Consider the following 16,386-nt stretch of genomic DNA (forward strand, 5'->3'; position numbering starts at 1 on the left):
GTGGAGGAGATTCGTTCAGACATTTTTGGCTTCAAGAAAACAAATCGATTCCCCTCGAAGAATATTTTCTTCTTAAAGTCAAATAAGTCACAAGCAAAAAGAGAAATAGCAATCTATTTTAAAAGCAGAGAATGTCAAAATAAAATAAAAAATAACCGGAATCTGAATAATAAACAACTTGTTAATACCAAGATAAAATCGTTTTCTGAACCCGACATGTTTTTGCCTGACAGAGGCGTGAGCGATCATTGTTATACCCGATGTACCATCCAATGGTCAAGTCTGCTTTAGCGACAAAGGTGTAAACATCTGACAAAAAGACACTCCAATCAGAATAATGAGGCTTTAACACTGTAATATAATGGTGATGAAATCAAATAGCTTTTGATAAAATTCTGATTAAATATAGAGGCGCGGGGTTGGAGGGAAGGACGAGCAGAGTCCTCTCTATGAATAACAACCTCTGTTTGTCTCACTTATTTCCTATGTGAATTGAATGGTAGATGCTTTAATAAAAAGGTAGACAAGAAGATCAGATTCTTAATGTAATTACAAATGGCTTCTTCCTGCTTTTAAAACAGGATGAGCAGGCGGGCTTGAGCAGCATAAATAACTCTGTGAACAGTTGGTGAAACTTGGGGCGTTTTCACACCTGATAGTCCGGCAGACTCGGATCGACTGGGACCGAAGTTGCAAGCCGGAAGCAGACTCTAGCGCAGGGCATTCTGGGTCAACACAACCAAAACAAACACGCTAATCTAGCGTTAGAGAGATAAATAGATCGTGGTCTTTTACCAAAGACAAAAGAGAAAGCCTACTTACGCTAAAATCTGATGCCACGCCCTTTTTGTTTACGTTTTGTGAAGAAGGAAGTTGCGCTCAGAGTCTTCTTCTGAGTTTTTCGTGTAATTTCCTTCCGGGGTTTTTGGTGCAGCGCCACCACAGGCGAGGAGGGGAACGGGTCTTCCTAAAGGTTTGGTAAAATTAAAACCACACCAGCTGAAAATGTATCAAATGTCACAAATTTAGTCCCCAGCTAACCATCAGCTTTAGTGGCTCTTAGGCTTCTCTGAACATTTTGGATGGCTGTCGGTTCATAATAATGAAATTAATTTGCCAAAAGGACATTCACAGCAACTCACCAAAGCTTTGGGCCACTTTGAGCACAGGGTGAATTTAAAACAACCCATCCCATCTGGAAGGTTCTGTGTTCAAGTGTTTGGAATCTAAGGTGAAGCACATTTCTCTTATTATGCCACATCCAGCACTAAATGACACTAAATTATTAACTGAAGCTTTTATGTATCCTCCTTGATCTTTCGACAAGCAAACTGTCAGAGCCAGAGCAAATTCATCTTTTTCTCTCCCTCACAATATTCCTGTCTTCCTAACAACTTCATCTGCTCCATTAATCAAGGCTCACCTTTTCACTCGAGGTCTGCAAAGCAAATCAAGCGAGGCTAAAAACAGCTCAGGGAATGCAGAGACTGCCAGGTATTGAGCTACTGTAAATAATGCAAATGCTCCTCATCTCGTTTCCTCGCACAACACACACACAAGCACACGCACACACACACACTCAAGGCAGAGCACAACGCTGAGCCGCGGTAACGGAGTAAGCCTGCCGTCCCTTCAGACAGAAGCTCAGGCTCGGGACACAGGTTCACTGATCTCATCCATTTTACACAGCGGATGCTCTTGTGCGTTTTGTTGATGACGAGCTGCAGCACCAGCTAAAAATATCAAGGACCCACAAACATCGTCGACACCCCTGGAGAGGGCCATTTTGATGGTTTGAAATATTGGAGAGCGTCATAAATGTCACCAATCAGCTGCATTTTAGAGCAGGCGCCTACCTGTTCTGAAAGGGTTCGTTTCAGCGGCACACGACATGCATTATTCCACCGAGTAAGTCTTGTTAATCGCCTTCACTGAAGCAAAACGAACAAATCTTCACACCAGGACAGATCACCCTTCTGCATGCACAGCCAGCTGCAGGAGATCAGCAGCAGTACTGCCTCTATTTTTTTTATTATTATTAATTTGCTCTGATTTGTTGTTGACGGTCAGTCTGTGTCGGTCAGATAGGAAGTGCAGCAATCATCGCGGCGAATTATCCACTTTGGCCTTGGTCACACATTTACAAAGTAGTATTTTTGAATAGTTTCATTATTTGCTAAATGGGGCCATTATTTAGATTTTTTTAAAGAAAGAAACAATCAAAATAAGCCAACTTTGATTTTTATTTTATTTTATTTACTAAGTTGGAGAAAAACAATATAAGGCAAAATTATACATTCAGTTTAGATTTAATCAACCAAAAAAACCCAACAGTAGTCCAAGTACAGAGCCTTGGGGAGCCCCATTTAAAACACTTAATAGCTGAGAATCAGTATTATCCCTTCTTACAGTTTCATCTATAATATTTTATGAATATGGGATTATTTAACATCCAAGAATACACCCACAACATATTCGCTGCAGAGTCGAGGAGTTTTGTTTATTTATTTTTAACAAATTCCACAAGAACAAATCATTGACTGGTTTTGGCTAAACGTTGTTTTACATGCAGAATATTGTGTGAAGAAAACATTTGGCTAAAAATAAAACTTTTTTTTTTAATTTTTGAAAATGATTTTAATTATAGAGCAACTAAATTCATGTGCGTCTCCATCTTTACAGTATATTGGTATGATTGTAGCATATCAGAGAGAACCAGGTTAAAGATGCAGATTATAAATGTATTCAAAGGCTTTCACTGCCTTTAATTGATGCACAACAACATTGTTTTGTTAGCTCCTCTTACAAACCGATTTTTCTTCCTATGGTAGCATGTGCTAACTTGTGGCCGCAAAATATACATTTTATTTTTATACCTTAATTTATTATGAATTATGCTACAGTTAATAAGCCAATACTTCCTTGTTCTGACTTTATATTATACATGATGTGTGATTCCAGGGAGCCTCAAAAAAACAACTAGGTGTTGATATTAACAGTTTTTTTTCCCAAGGTGTTAAAATTCTCTGCTTGGAGTTTGATACATACACAAACCAGCCTCTAATTTATTTATTTTTTGCTTAGCTGAAAAGATTTTTCCCACAAACCAAAGAAATAATGTCGACATCATGACCTGCCCTTTTTTTTTTCTTTTAAGATTAGAGCTTAGTAAAAATCCCCCAGAATTCAAATAGCAGTAATTAGGATTGATTTAACAGATATCAAACAGCGTTTACATTCAGCTTATTTTGGCTCGACCTTAAAAAACACAATTAAAGCATTGTGTTTTCCACTAAAGCCATCAAAATGACATCAGATACGTGTTGGTAAAAGTGCCAAGAGACTTTCCATTGGTCTTGGGTGGATAAGTTCAAGTAGTACAAAAAAAAAGAAAGAAAGAAAAAGAGAAAACCCAACAACCCTGTAAGACTGTTTACATTTTTAAAGCGTTACTAATTGGATAGGAAAGGAAACTCAAGAAAAAAGCAGAGTAGGGGAGGTAAAGGAAGGGGGGAAAAAATAAAACCAGAGGCCTGAAGCTTTCTTAAAAGTAGAAAACAGACAATCAGGCAGGAAAAACGGAGAGAAACGGAGTGATTAGAGAGATGCACATCACTGTGTTCCCAGAGTAGAGAGGGAGCTGAAGTGAATGAAAGCAATAAATTAAAAAAACAGGCAAGAACGGATCGAGGAGGGCGGGAACACATTTCTTTCCAATAACAGATTATGTCCCTCGTTTTTTTTGTTTTGTGTTTTTTAAGACGAGACTGCTCACAGAAGAAATAACAGCTTTACTTGCCCTGAATAAGTCAAGAACTCCAGAAAGTTTTTCCAACTTTACAAAACCGAGACCAGCTGCCAGTACTGCAGAGCTTTTAGCAAAAAGGGAACAAAGAAAGAGCTGATAAGTCGCTCAGGATTGATAAATTAAACCTGCAACATTTATATGTAAGTGTAGAGTCGTAAAGAAATCCACAAAAACAATATTTTCAGGAACCGAAAGTAAATTCTGCAGTGCAGTTCTCACCTCAGTAATCAGTAAGTTCTATTAAATTAGCCTCGACTTGATCATTACACTGTCCCTCTCTGCATTTTACAGCCACGCATCATGCCAAGTCGTAAAGCGAGTTTTTTCATCGTTTCCGCCAAAGCAAAACAAAAGAAAAACTAAACTCACTCTGTGTGACCACACGGATGGTTGTCTGTATTAATTAAGCGTCATGGACCAGTTCGCCTTTCTAGATGGATGTTCTCTAAGAAATGGTTCATTAAAGAATCTAATTTTCTAGGCAAATGATACATTAGTATCTATAAAGCATGCATTATTAGATTAAATAATTTCATTAACCATTTTTCCATTGCTCAAAACCGAACAGCCGCCAACGTCGGGGAGGGGATCTGATGACAGTCAACCATCAGACATGGCTGCCTGTCGCACAGCTGACCTCCAGCGTACCGAAACTTTTCTCTCTGGGCGTTCTCGTCAGCAAACCTCGGTTATTTAAATATCTGCGTGAGGTAATAGTCGTGCTAATAGCTCTGATAATCACTGTTCCACTTAAAGCGGGCTACATTAAAGCCCTCTGGGAGCTCTGCTGCAGCCAAAACAGAGAGCCTATTTTCTGCTTGGCTGGGTCTGAGAACTTCTGAGAGCAACTTAGAAGAAAAACCTTTCCACCTAACGGGACGCATGTGATCCTCGCTGATTAATTTCCGGTTGAAAGGCTGTAATAGCTGCTGACAGCGCCGAGGTCAAAACCGTAAACGGGCTCATATTTTTAGAAAATGTAAGCTCTCTGTGAGTGTGGGCTCAACTTGGTGAAAGATTCCATCTTCCTGTCCAAGGAGAAAAGTGGGCTAAAGTTTATCTGCTGCCATTATACGTCTAAGCTTCCAAAAAAAAAAAAAAAGTAACTGCAAAGACAAGTTGGAAAGCAGGCATGAAGCGATGGGTATTGAAAGTGATAAGGCAAAAAGTTTAAGTTATGTATATGAACATTTACATAGTTTCTTTGTGGCCATAACCTGGAATTGCAAGTAATGTGTTATGGTAGTGGTGTGCTATGCTAGTTTTGTGTTATGTTGTGACATGCTAGTGGTGTTGTGCTATGCTAATGGTGTGCTATGCTAGTTTTGTGTTGTGTTATGTTGTGACATGCTAGTGGTGTGCTATGCTAATGATGTGCTATGCTAGTTTTGTGTTGTGTTATGATATGCTAGTGGCGTGGTGTTGTGCTATGCTATGCTATATTCAGGGTTATGTTATGCTAGTGCAATTTGAACATTCTGTCAAAAGCAAACCAGTAGCTATGTTTAAAAAAGTAAAGCATCTGTTTCTAAATATCTTGTGGAGATAAACTGTCAGATGTCGGCACCTCCAAATGAATAAAAATAAATATGTTAAGAGCAAGTGCTTGATTATTATTAGTTTCTACAGCTCATCGCTTCTTCAGCCCTTTAGCAATGATAGAAGACTGCATTAGATCATTAGACAGGTAACAGCTGCCTGACAAATGGAGAGCAGAGTGCAGCTTTGAATGGATGTGCAGTGTTAGTTGAATGAACAAGGAACAGGGAACAGAGGATTAAGAGCAGATTTTCTCTTGACAAATCACCCTTTTTCATCCCAAACAGTTATTTTTTTTCTTGTAGTCAGCAGAGATATATATACATTGGAAATGCATGAAACAATTTACCCCCGTATGCAGCAAAGACCATTTTGGATACTTTCCATTATCTGTACACACAATCCAATGTAATTCATAATGCTGGCACAGATATGGGTCTATTACTTCATCTTCATTACCCATCATGGGCAATGCTAACACGCCACCATGCACATACATCTCCTCGCCTTGCTCTGTTTGATGGAGTAGGAGCCGGTGCGCAGGCTAATCACCACAGTTTCCTTTGTGGGCCTCGCAGTCAATAGGTGGACTTCAGGTGTGATTAGAGCGCATGTGCTGACAAAACAGCCAAATGAGCAAGATGGCAATGATGGTGACGGGAAGGTCCCAGCGGTTTCGATGCTTCCTGTAGTTTCTGACGGTCCAACATGTTCTACGCATCTTAAGGTCAAAATCTGAGCATTTTTATCATCATGGCAGGAAGCACACTCTGCAGTTTTGTGTATGAAGAGAGAAATTTGCACCAATCTGTGCATTTTGCTTGTGTTCTCAAGCTTCCTGTTCCACTCTCAAGCCTGACAAGTAGGATTAATTTCTTGAATTAAAAGTAAAAATCTACTAAAAAGACAAAGCAGAGTAAGTAGATATACAGGTATATTAGCCTAGACATCGCGATCCTCCATCAAGTTCAAAACTTTCCTTTATTTACGTAATAAATTACGTTACTCAAACCCGTTTCAAACTTGTTGCTTTGTTTGCCGCTTCGACCACTAAATGAAACAAATGAAAATTTGTCCATCTGTCACACAAATATCTGCTCAGTTCCTGCCAGCTGAGGCATGAAACCCCGACGCACGTTTCGCATCACACGCCACCCCTGCCTATTATTATTCATCACATCATAACGCACAACAAAAACAGGCTCTGGGAACACACACACACACACACACACACACACACACACACACACACACACACACACACATTTACACCAGCAAATAAGGTTACGATCTGGGGACAGCTATTTTAGTCCGAGTAAGACAAGCACAACAAGATGTGGAAAACGATGAGCCACGCAGTGTCAGACCGGCAAATGTGTTATTTGATTGGAAAACGGCTATTTTTACGTTTATAATCTAACTAAGACAACCCGGTTATCATCGCGGTTTCCAAAACAAATTGTTATAATGTAATGTGTTTAAGGCACGTCATTCATCTCGAAGCAGCCAATGAAATGCTCTGCTTCCACCGCTTCCGCATCGCCAGTGGAAATCTGAACAATCCAAAAAGGCAGCCAATTACTGGACACTGGAGAAGAAGACAAAAAGGCATTAAATCGAGTCACAGACAGTTTGGTTGGTGTTTCCATTTGCCATAACGATGCCACACGATCCCAGCTTGAGAAGAGCTTTTGGTGCAGCGCATGAAGGAGTCAAAAAGCCTTAAATCCTGCTAGATGTTTGCTCTGAGGTGAAGCTCATATGAATTGCAGATTGAAGCAAAGAGCTGCAGCAGCGAGTGCATGTCACAAAAGAGCAGCGCGATTCACAGCCTTTTTACATGACACTGCAGTGTGTGTGTGTGTGTATGCAGCTGTGTGTGTGTGTGTGTGTGTGTGTGGATGCAGCTGTGTGTGTGGCTGTAGCGTTTGCGGTGAAAGGGATCAGAGGAACATATGGTTAATGCGTCCTGTTAATGCTGATGTCTTTTCTGTGAGGGCCGATCCACGCTGTGTGTCATGAGCCACAGGATGGGTGTAGCGACAGTTTCAATGATTTCTGCCCACACATGAAAACATACAGCCCCATTTTTTATGTATCATAACACAAAATGGATTTAGGCTTGGAAAATATGTATTTAATTGGTGTCATTCTCTTATGTGTACGTATACATTCAGAAGGTACATGAGTGGAGCTGAGTGGTAGGTCCAAGTTGTTGTTATTATTAGCCTTGTGCTAAAAACTCCTCTTATGGGTCCATTTTGAAATGACATATTTAAATTACGCTTCTGGACAGAACCAAGAAGTCTTAAAGAAATTAACATCCAGTAAGAAACAAAGTAACTCAGCAAGGACTGCCGTGGTGTAGTCTTCTAACGAACAAACGCTACATTGATCAACTGGTCGGCAAAGTTTTACTTTAAAAAGCACTGGATTAAAATTACTCCGTCAAACAACTTATTTTAAAAAAAAAAAGTTCACAATGAGAAGGTAAAAGAAAAAAAATAAATCATGTAAAACCAAGATTACGGTTTCAAAATTGCTAAAAAAAAAAAAAAACAAAATAAAAAAAAAAATCGCCTTAAAAACATTCAAGAGAAAGCTGAACAGTGACCAATGTTTAGCTTTGCCTGGTTATATGGAGCCCTGTCGTTCTCTCTCCTTTATACTACCCATCTCTCCTTCTCTCTTTGTTTACAATAACATAAGTGGAAACTCATAGTGTGGAAATGAACAGAGCGCCACCTATTGCTGATACTAATGTAATACTCTTTTAGACGACAGCTGGTCAGACTGGTATCTCTGTAAAGAAGCAGAGTGCAAGCTAGCAAAAGAAGCTAATAGTGCTGGTAGCCAGCTAAGTCGCTAAAACCATGCATGATAGTCTGCATATTTAGCATGTCTACTTAAATTAGTTGCCAAATTCAGCAAGGGTTAATTACATATTTTACTTTAGTTGTACAATGCTATTGTTGAAAATAGTAAATAATAATAAAAATAATTTTACTATGAGTTACTGTTTTAGCTAGCTTGTGGATGAAGTAGGATCTAGTCGTTTATGTTTTTGTAAATTATTCTAACAAGTTCATGAAACACCAGACTTTCTCTCTCCATATACAGTATCTGTATCAGAATAATAATAAACTTCTGAAGTTTGAATGCAACACACTCAGCAGAGTTCATTTCAGATTGGAAGCGCAGCACATGAATTTACCTCACTGACAAAGATACAGAAATTTTTTACTACAAACGCGGCATAAAACGGTCTTCTCCTTTTTGTCTGTAAAGGGCAACAGTGGCTTCGCTTTCAGATCGTCAGCTCCAGCAAACTGCTTCAATTGTCACCCGAGGCTCAAAACGTGATCCTTAAAGGGACGCCACCCCTTTTTATAATGGCATTTTTAATTAAAACCTTACGTAAGGGAGTAACGATAATTACACCCGGTTATAGTTTAAGCTTTGTTGACTTTGTGGATTATAAAAGTGCAAAGTAGAGTAAAAACACTTTCGTCAGGGCTCCACTAATACCAATTTGTAATGGTGCTTGATCTTTAAAGTCACAGGGAAACATGATGCATATAAAAAATAAAAAATGAGAAATGAAAACAATGCCTTGAGCACACTGAAGAGCAAACTGAATAGAAAACAGGAAGGTTTCTGTTTTATCAGAAGCATAAAAGAGCACAGAGACAAGAAAAGATGGAGAACAAGAAAATCACAAGCACAATGAAAGTAATGACCAGAAACATAAAAATGAGAGAGGAGAAATCATGTAAAGGAGTTAATGTGCCACAATGTAAGAAAGGATGTTCAAGATGTATAAAAAAGAAAAACCAAACCCAGAAAGAGGTAAGAAGACTAAAACGAAGAAGAGGGTTGTTCTCTCCTTTTCCTCTTCGGCCAACACAGGGACTGTAAATCCCCGCGAAACTTGAGAGGATGTAAACAAGCCATTAGCCGGTTCCACCGGAGAGAAAGCCCTTCACACACACACATCTACACACACATGCACGCACGCACGCACACACACACACACACACACACACCCCGGGAACTTTAATGCACTGGCACAAACTGTGTAAATGTACAGAAATGCCAACCAAACACTCGTCTTAAAATGACCTGGACAAAAAAAAGTTCAACATGTACCTAATGAGACGAACCCACATGTTGCTTCAGGTTTAAGCAACAGGAAAGCAGAAGTGCTTTATGAAGCATCTTCATTGTTCAATTTTCATTTTCGTTGCCGTTTACACATGATACTAGAAATGGAAAAAATAGAAATAACCTTTATCCCTCAAAGCCGAAGCATGTAGATTCACACAAAGGTAAATATAAATATAAAAGAAGAAAAGACAAAACAAGAGCACATTTACAGCCTAAGAAAAACAATACTGAGTATTGCTTATCAGTATCACGTTTCTTTGAATCTATTGCTAAAAATAGATTCAAAGAAATGCAATACTGAGTAGAATTTTTTTTTAATTACAAAATGTGCATTTACAGTATATTTCTGCAACAAAAAAACACAAAGAAATGGAAATGTGCAAATAACAGTAGTGATGTAAATATTAAACACCTGGAATTCTGACACCTGCTGGGAGGAAGGATCTGTGATCACGCTTTTTTGTGCACAAAGGATGTCGCTGAAGGAAATCTCCAGTTCTGCTTCATGCATGGAGTGGGAGACATTTTTAATTATTCAAATTCAACATGAAGTTAGAAGCAAGGAATCAATGTTTTCATTAATATCCATGCAGTGGCTGTTCATAAACAGAGCATTGTGATGTTGTGTGCCTGTTCAGCTGGCTTAACATAACAAAAGATAAAATTAAAAGCATTTCAGTCAAATGTTATGGTAATGCTACTGTGGCATATTGCATTTGGAAGAACTGAGCAACAAATGGTGAGAAAAATTATATCTCGACTCATTCTGGTTTTTATTATACGAGACATATGTGGGAAGCACGATTTTAAATCTGCAAATGTAGTATATACATCATCTGTAGAGGTAACTAAAGAAATGACAGATACATTTATAATTATTAGAGTTCACATCCAGAAATCCTGTTAAAATTGTTGAGCAGCAACAAGAGGTGAAAAACCAGCGTCTCCCAGGGACTTCTTGAGCACTCAGGGTTATTGTGCTTTCATTTATTCACACATGACATGTCACAACAAACATAAAATCTGTGTCCAATTTCCTCTCCGGCTTATAATTGTTTTATCCGTCTCCTGTCATTTCACTTGCAGCTCTTTTATATCCTTCATCACAATCTTTTTTTGTCGTGTCATTTTTGTATCAGCAGTCTGGCATTTTCTGGAAGCTCAATTTGACACCCTGAATTTAAGCTGACTACGGTCAGAGTGACTGCACAAGTCCAGGTTTCTGAGTTATTATGACACACACAAAAAACTGTCAGCTATCTTTGATGCATTTCTTTTTGTCTTCTGACCAGTTTGTTTAAAAGTCAATGTACACAACTATCAATCTTCACAAGCCTTTCGATCTCTAACAGTCACTTGTCTGTGCTGACAAAATGCTAACGGCTAGCATCGTTACGACAGTCGCTTTAAAAGCCTACCTTCTTTTGTCTTCTTTTAGAAAGTATTTGTGTTACCTTCGTCTACGCATACATCTCGCAAAACTCAGTTGTTCAATCTCTCAAACAGCAAACTTCCTTGTTTCATCATTTTTAAAGGCCAAGGTTTTAAGAAGTGGTAGTCCAAGACAATTAGCTAAACAATGGCTAGCGAGCACAAGTCCTGTTGGAATAAAAACAAGTTTACAATCAGCTGTAGCTTCTTAACCAGCTACAGCTACACTGAAGCTACTAGCTAGAGCTACTAGCTTCAGTTAAAATCTTTACAGGTAACCTTTTGACCCTCTGAGATGGCAAACCTCCTCAACTTCACAAAAAGGTTTTTGCGCTCACTTCAGGTGGCTTTTGGCTTAACTTAAAAACAGTTTACAGGCTAAAAGGTTGATAAAAACATTTGCCAAGTACGTTTTGATGTAGCAAACATTTACCTCACGAGACTCGTAGCCATTTTTGCTGTTAAAGTCATCAGAATTGCACTTTTTTTCTCTATGTATGCAGGCAGCATGTAAACATGAAAGAACAACATTTTAACATTCATAGTTCATGCTAGTTTGCAACCTCTACTTTCTGTTTATTACAGCAATGCCTAATGTAAACATCTGATTAAATTACGCTTAGTGTAGTAGCCTTGGTGATTTGCTCCAAAAAAACCAAACATACTTTAATTACTTATTTTGCAGTGTGGTAGAAATGCTGGTGAGGACTAAATCCTGGAGTGGAGTACTTTTAGCGACATATTTACATAAGAGATTTTATATGCAGATTTTAATGTGATACTCGTTTTAGGCTTATATTGGATTTATTTCCAATAGCAATAAGAGATCAGGACATCGCTACATATAAAACATCAGTAAATATTGGTAGCATAACAGTAATATTAATATCGGATATTGATATCAGCCCATATTTTCATATCGGTGCATCCCGAAAGAAAATTTAGATCTGGAATGACAGAAACAATGCTCAGGCTGTAATAAAAAGCTCTTCATTAAATGACGAATGAAGTAAATTAAGTTGACGTCACAGATTGTGAAAAGTGATCCACTTTTTCACAAAAGAAAATGAGCCTGTGCTGTGGAACCACTTAAAAAATAAATAAGTAAATAAAATCGCAGAGCAAGATATTTTGGGATCAATATTAATTTCCTCTTTGGGACCAATGAAGTATTTTAGGATTTGAATTTTACTTTAAATATAAGAAAGTCCATTTGAAATTCTCATGACTTTAAACGGTTTGATTTTCCGCTAGAAACCGAGGACTGCTTTCTCAGGAACATCGTTTAAACTTCAAAAGTAAACAAATCCCTTTATGCCTCCATTTTGCTCAGTAATTTCCATGGTTGCCACATTCAACATTGGGCTGTGAGGCTTAAAGGCTTTTCATGTGTCCTTTCTCTCTCTCTCTCTCTCTCTCTCTCCCTCTTTCTCTGTTTTCAACAATTTTGCACCCAGTTGTTGCAGAGCAAGGCACGCTGAGGGAATTGATGCGAAATCTCTGAATGGCTCGGTTTACGACACGCTGCATCGAGCGGGGTTCGTCATTGTGCAAAATACCGGGGTTTGCGTGTACTTAATGGTTCTGAACATAATACTGCAGATGGAAATTACGCGCATTCAGGTCCGCAGCTCGCATTGCACGTGCAGCCAGAGAGTGGACAAAGGTCAGGACGCGTGAATGCAGCTTTGATGCGAGACCCTATTGGTGCGCGTGAGCGTGATAACAGGAGGGCCACTTACAGAACTATTTTTAGCCAGGCTAGGTGAACTTTCACTTCATCAACGTGGGCTAAGGATGACGTCCCTCCCCACCTCTCTCTGACTCTTTATTCCCGTCCTCTCTGTCGGTCTCAACACCTGAATTTGTTTTCTTTTAACACCCTACGTAACCTAACTGTAATTAAATTGTCATTTATTTTCTGTAGATCCTATTTTTCAGAAATAACCCGTACGAGAAGAGCCTTTGAAGCATACATATGACCTTGCTGCCTGAAACACACATTAATATGCACATATTCCCCCCCTCTTATGAATTTTACATTACAGACTAACAGCACTTGTGAGTTTGATGCATATGCTGATGAATAGTGACAACCATCATGTTAGTGTTCAGTGTGATGCGATTCCACACACATTAATGGTTATTAGTGAAGAATCACACACACACACGCACGCACACACACTGGTTTCAGCTGAAAAGGAATAATTTAAAATTGGCATTGGTTGTGAAAAACGTAAAGCACAACTGACAAAAAAAAAAAAAGCGGCATCAGATTTCAGCAGTGGCAGGATTTCTCTGTTGTCTTTTGTAAAAGACCAGGAGTCATTTCTGCCGCTAGCACTAAACTCTTATACATTTGTTTAGGTTGATTTACCCAGAATCCACTGCGCTAGAGCCCGCTTCCTGCTTTTGGAATGGTTTCTGGTCTGCTTGGCATTCAAACATGCATTCGAACCGCACTAGAGTTCACGTCAACCGAATACCGAGGATTTTAGGCGGACCAGAGTTCTTGCTCTTTTTTATCCTTTTTGGTCCCAATCAGAGTTCGATCGCACGTTCACACCTCCCCAAGAGAACCAGACTTACTGGGCAAACGGACCAGAGTCAGATTAAATTGGACCAAACACAGATGGTGTGAATACACCCTTAAACTTACAATGTCCTACTTTTACAAATGTTTTTGTTCATACTTAATTTCAGCCTTACAAACTTTAGAGCTTTGACAGCATTTGTAAATAGCGGCATACTCTGCAGTGACATCTGGGAGGAACAAGTCTGCCTCCCAGTACAACCCAACCACACTGACCTGTCATGCCTGCGCTCTGTCATGTGTGTCACGTTGACACCAGTCGGCGACAACAGAGAAACAGCAAAGTGCAAATTGCCCTTATTTGTAAAAGCTTGCCGAAAACCCTGGCTCGAGCACCACGCATCGTAAACGGTCAACTAAGCCCTATAAAGTCCTCTGTTTGGATTAGGCGTTTATTCTGTACAAACGCAAAGTGGTTCACTTAAAAACCGGTGCAAGTCAGGAGTGTTTAACTGGTTTCGCTGTGCTGGTCCACCAACAACGCTTCTCAGACTCGTGTTTACCCAAATTGTCTCCGCTGTCAACTAGACGCGGCCGTGCCATCGAATTGCTGCTGAACACTCGTTAAGACAAATTCACACACACACACATACATACACACACAACTCACAGTCGCTGGGACTTTTGTGGCGTTACCACAGCAACCAAAACACAAGGGCTAATTATAGTTGTAGCTGTAGACTCTTGGATACAAACTCATTCTTGGGCACATTCACATAAACAACCACCGTGAGCAGCTGTGAATAATCCGGGTCCATAAAGGTGCCGTATGGACTGAGGGACAGATTGAGAAAGCTGCTCACTCTGACGAAGAGGTGAGTCCGTGTGGGAGGTGGGCAGTAGTTTAACGAGTGGAAGTAACCCATATGCTCGTTACACTCCTTATTTATGGAAATGTTTTCTCGTCACGAATCACGAGCAAGCAGGTTTTTAATGTTAAAAGAATCCTGACTGTCTGCTGGTGAAATCTAAATACATACGAAGAAAAGATGTTGTTGGGACAAACATTTATTTTTACGTGAATAAAAACTAGAGGCGCACGGATAAGAACTGTTTGGCTAATTTCTGATTTACGTTTTTTTATAAAAGTTTTGACCTCCCAGTTTTAGCCGATTATGATGTAGATGTAACAAATATTATGTAAAAAAGATCAGCATTTAGCCAAAATTTAAAAAAAAAAGACTAAAGTGTTATATTAGCAATTAGCAGTGGTGCCCCCAAAGGGTGGGCAGGTAGGGGCCATGGCCCCTTTGAAAAATGCTGGCTACCCCATTGGCACAGAGTCATCTTCTTCAATCAAGACATAAATGCAGAACTGAATACAACAGAACCTCCAGATAAAGGTTTAATTTGTTCCGTGACCAAGCTCGTAAGCCAGTCTACTCGTATTTCAAGCTAATTTCCTGCATCTAAATAACTTTAATCCGTTCTAGCCTTGCTAAACAGCCACAAACCATGTTAAATTATGAAAAAAATACATATTTTAATCGCCCAACCCCTCACAGCTGGGTTGGGTTTTATCAACTCACTCACTCTTTGGTTACCTAGCAACACCCTGCTGAGTAACTTGTGGTTACCTAGCAACAACCTGTTGAGTAACTTGTGCAGCGGTAGTTTAAGGTTTCGCCACTGTGCCTCATAACTGCTTAAATAAACAACAACGCCGTGGAGAACAATATGTGGACGTAACAGGAAAAGTCACGTTATTGGTCTGGTCATATTTCAGATATTCAAAACAAAAAAAACTGATCAATAATTATCAGTATTGACTTATATGAGACGCATAACATGACAGGCTTTTCAGCTGTGTCATCCAGCGCTAGTGAGGTCAGAGTGAGAACATTTGGAGACCAGCAACCGATCAAAACGTTCTGAGGGCCATTTGTAAAATTCAGGAGAGAAGTTTGTTTTTAAAGGCCTAACAGAGAACAGAAAAGCATTAATAAAACCTAATGAAATGTCCAATAAGCATCAGAATAACACAAGCTCTGATCGTTTGTTTTGTTATCACCCGTCACAGAGTCCAAGCAGGTCACAGAGCTGCGAACATGGCTGTTACTCACAGCTGAATCCTTAAACACCATTTTTTCACATCAGTTCTGAAACACAGTCAGCCTTTTAATGTGATCAAGTGGCGTAAATAAATCCTGCTGTAAATGTGTTTAAATCCCGTTTTCCTGCAGCGCCTGCAGACCATCAGAGACATGTCGACTGAGGCTGTCAAGAATTCACAAGCCGAATCTGTAAAAGAAAAACCAGCCTCAGCAAATTAAGGTGTTAATATTCCGGCATCTGTTCGCAGGGAAACCGAGAAATAATGGAGATTTGTGTGGCTAAACTGTGTCGCAAAACAGAGGAAAACAAAGGGACAGGACATGTACTGGGAATTTTAACTGACATCATGATTCAGTTTGCTCCAAGCTGGTTCTGGTCAGTGGCACCCCCAAAAGAGGGTCTGAGGGGGGCCATGGCCCCTATTAAAAAATACTTAATATTTAAATACAAGAGCTGTGTCCACCTAATTTTTTTACTTGCCTAATTACTAGTCGCATGTTCTTAATTTTATTTATAGATTTTTTTTTTAGTATTATGCATTTTTAACAAATTTGGTAATAAAAACAAAATAAAAAATATATATATTTTTGTTTTAGATAAAAGTCACATACTGCAGCTTTAGCGCCAAGATTTTAACAAATCTGCCCACATTTCCAAATCTAGCATGAACCATGACAAAAAGTGGTTCAGTGTTAAAAAGGATCAAACTTTGTCTGTTCACATTTTTTGGTTTCACATCAAATCTGTCTTTCTGATGTCTCAACACATCACACAAAATAGTATTTTATAGACA

General features: G+C 39.2%; 1 protein-coding gene across 3 annotated transcripts in view; it reads right to left on the reverse strand.

Annotated features, from left to right (window-relative positions):
• The window catches only part of LOC103148434 (phosphatidylinositol transfer protein cytoplasmic 1), a 69,517-nt gene that overhangs the window by 22,327 nt on the left and 30,804 nt on the right, over nucleotides 1–16,386 (reverse strand). The window contains exon 1 of one of the 3 annotated variants that reach the window (XM_007567208.2): nucleotides 653–739. The exons of 1 other annotated variant lie outside the window; for it this stretch is intronic. In XM_007567208.2, coding sequence (XP_007567270.1) covers nucleotides 653–724 — 72 coding nt within the window. In that variant the 5' untranslated portion in view covers nucleotides 725–739. Of the gene's footprint in view, nucleotides 1–652; nucleotides 740–16,386 lie in introns of those variants that run through there. One more of the 3 variants, XM_007567213.2, reaches the window with a different exon arrangement.

This window comes from Poecilia formosa, unplaced genomic scaffold, assembly GCF_000485575.1.
Source record: "Poecilia formosa unplaced genomic scaffold, Poecilia_formosa-5.1.2 Scaffold205, whole genome shotgun sequence".
Lineage (NCBI taxonomy): Eukaryota > Metazoa > Chordata > Actinopteri > Cyprinodontiformes > Poeciliidae > Poecilia > Poecilia formosa.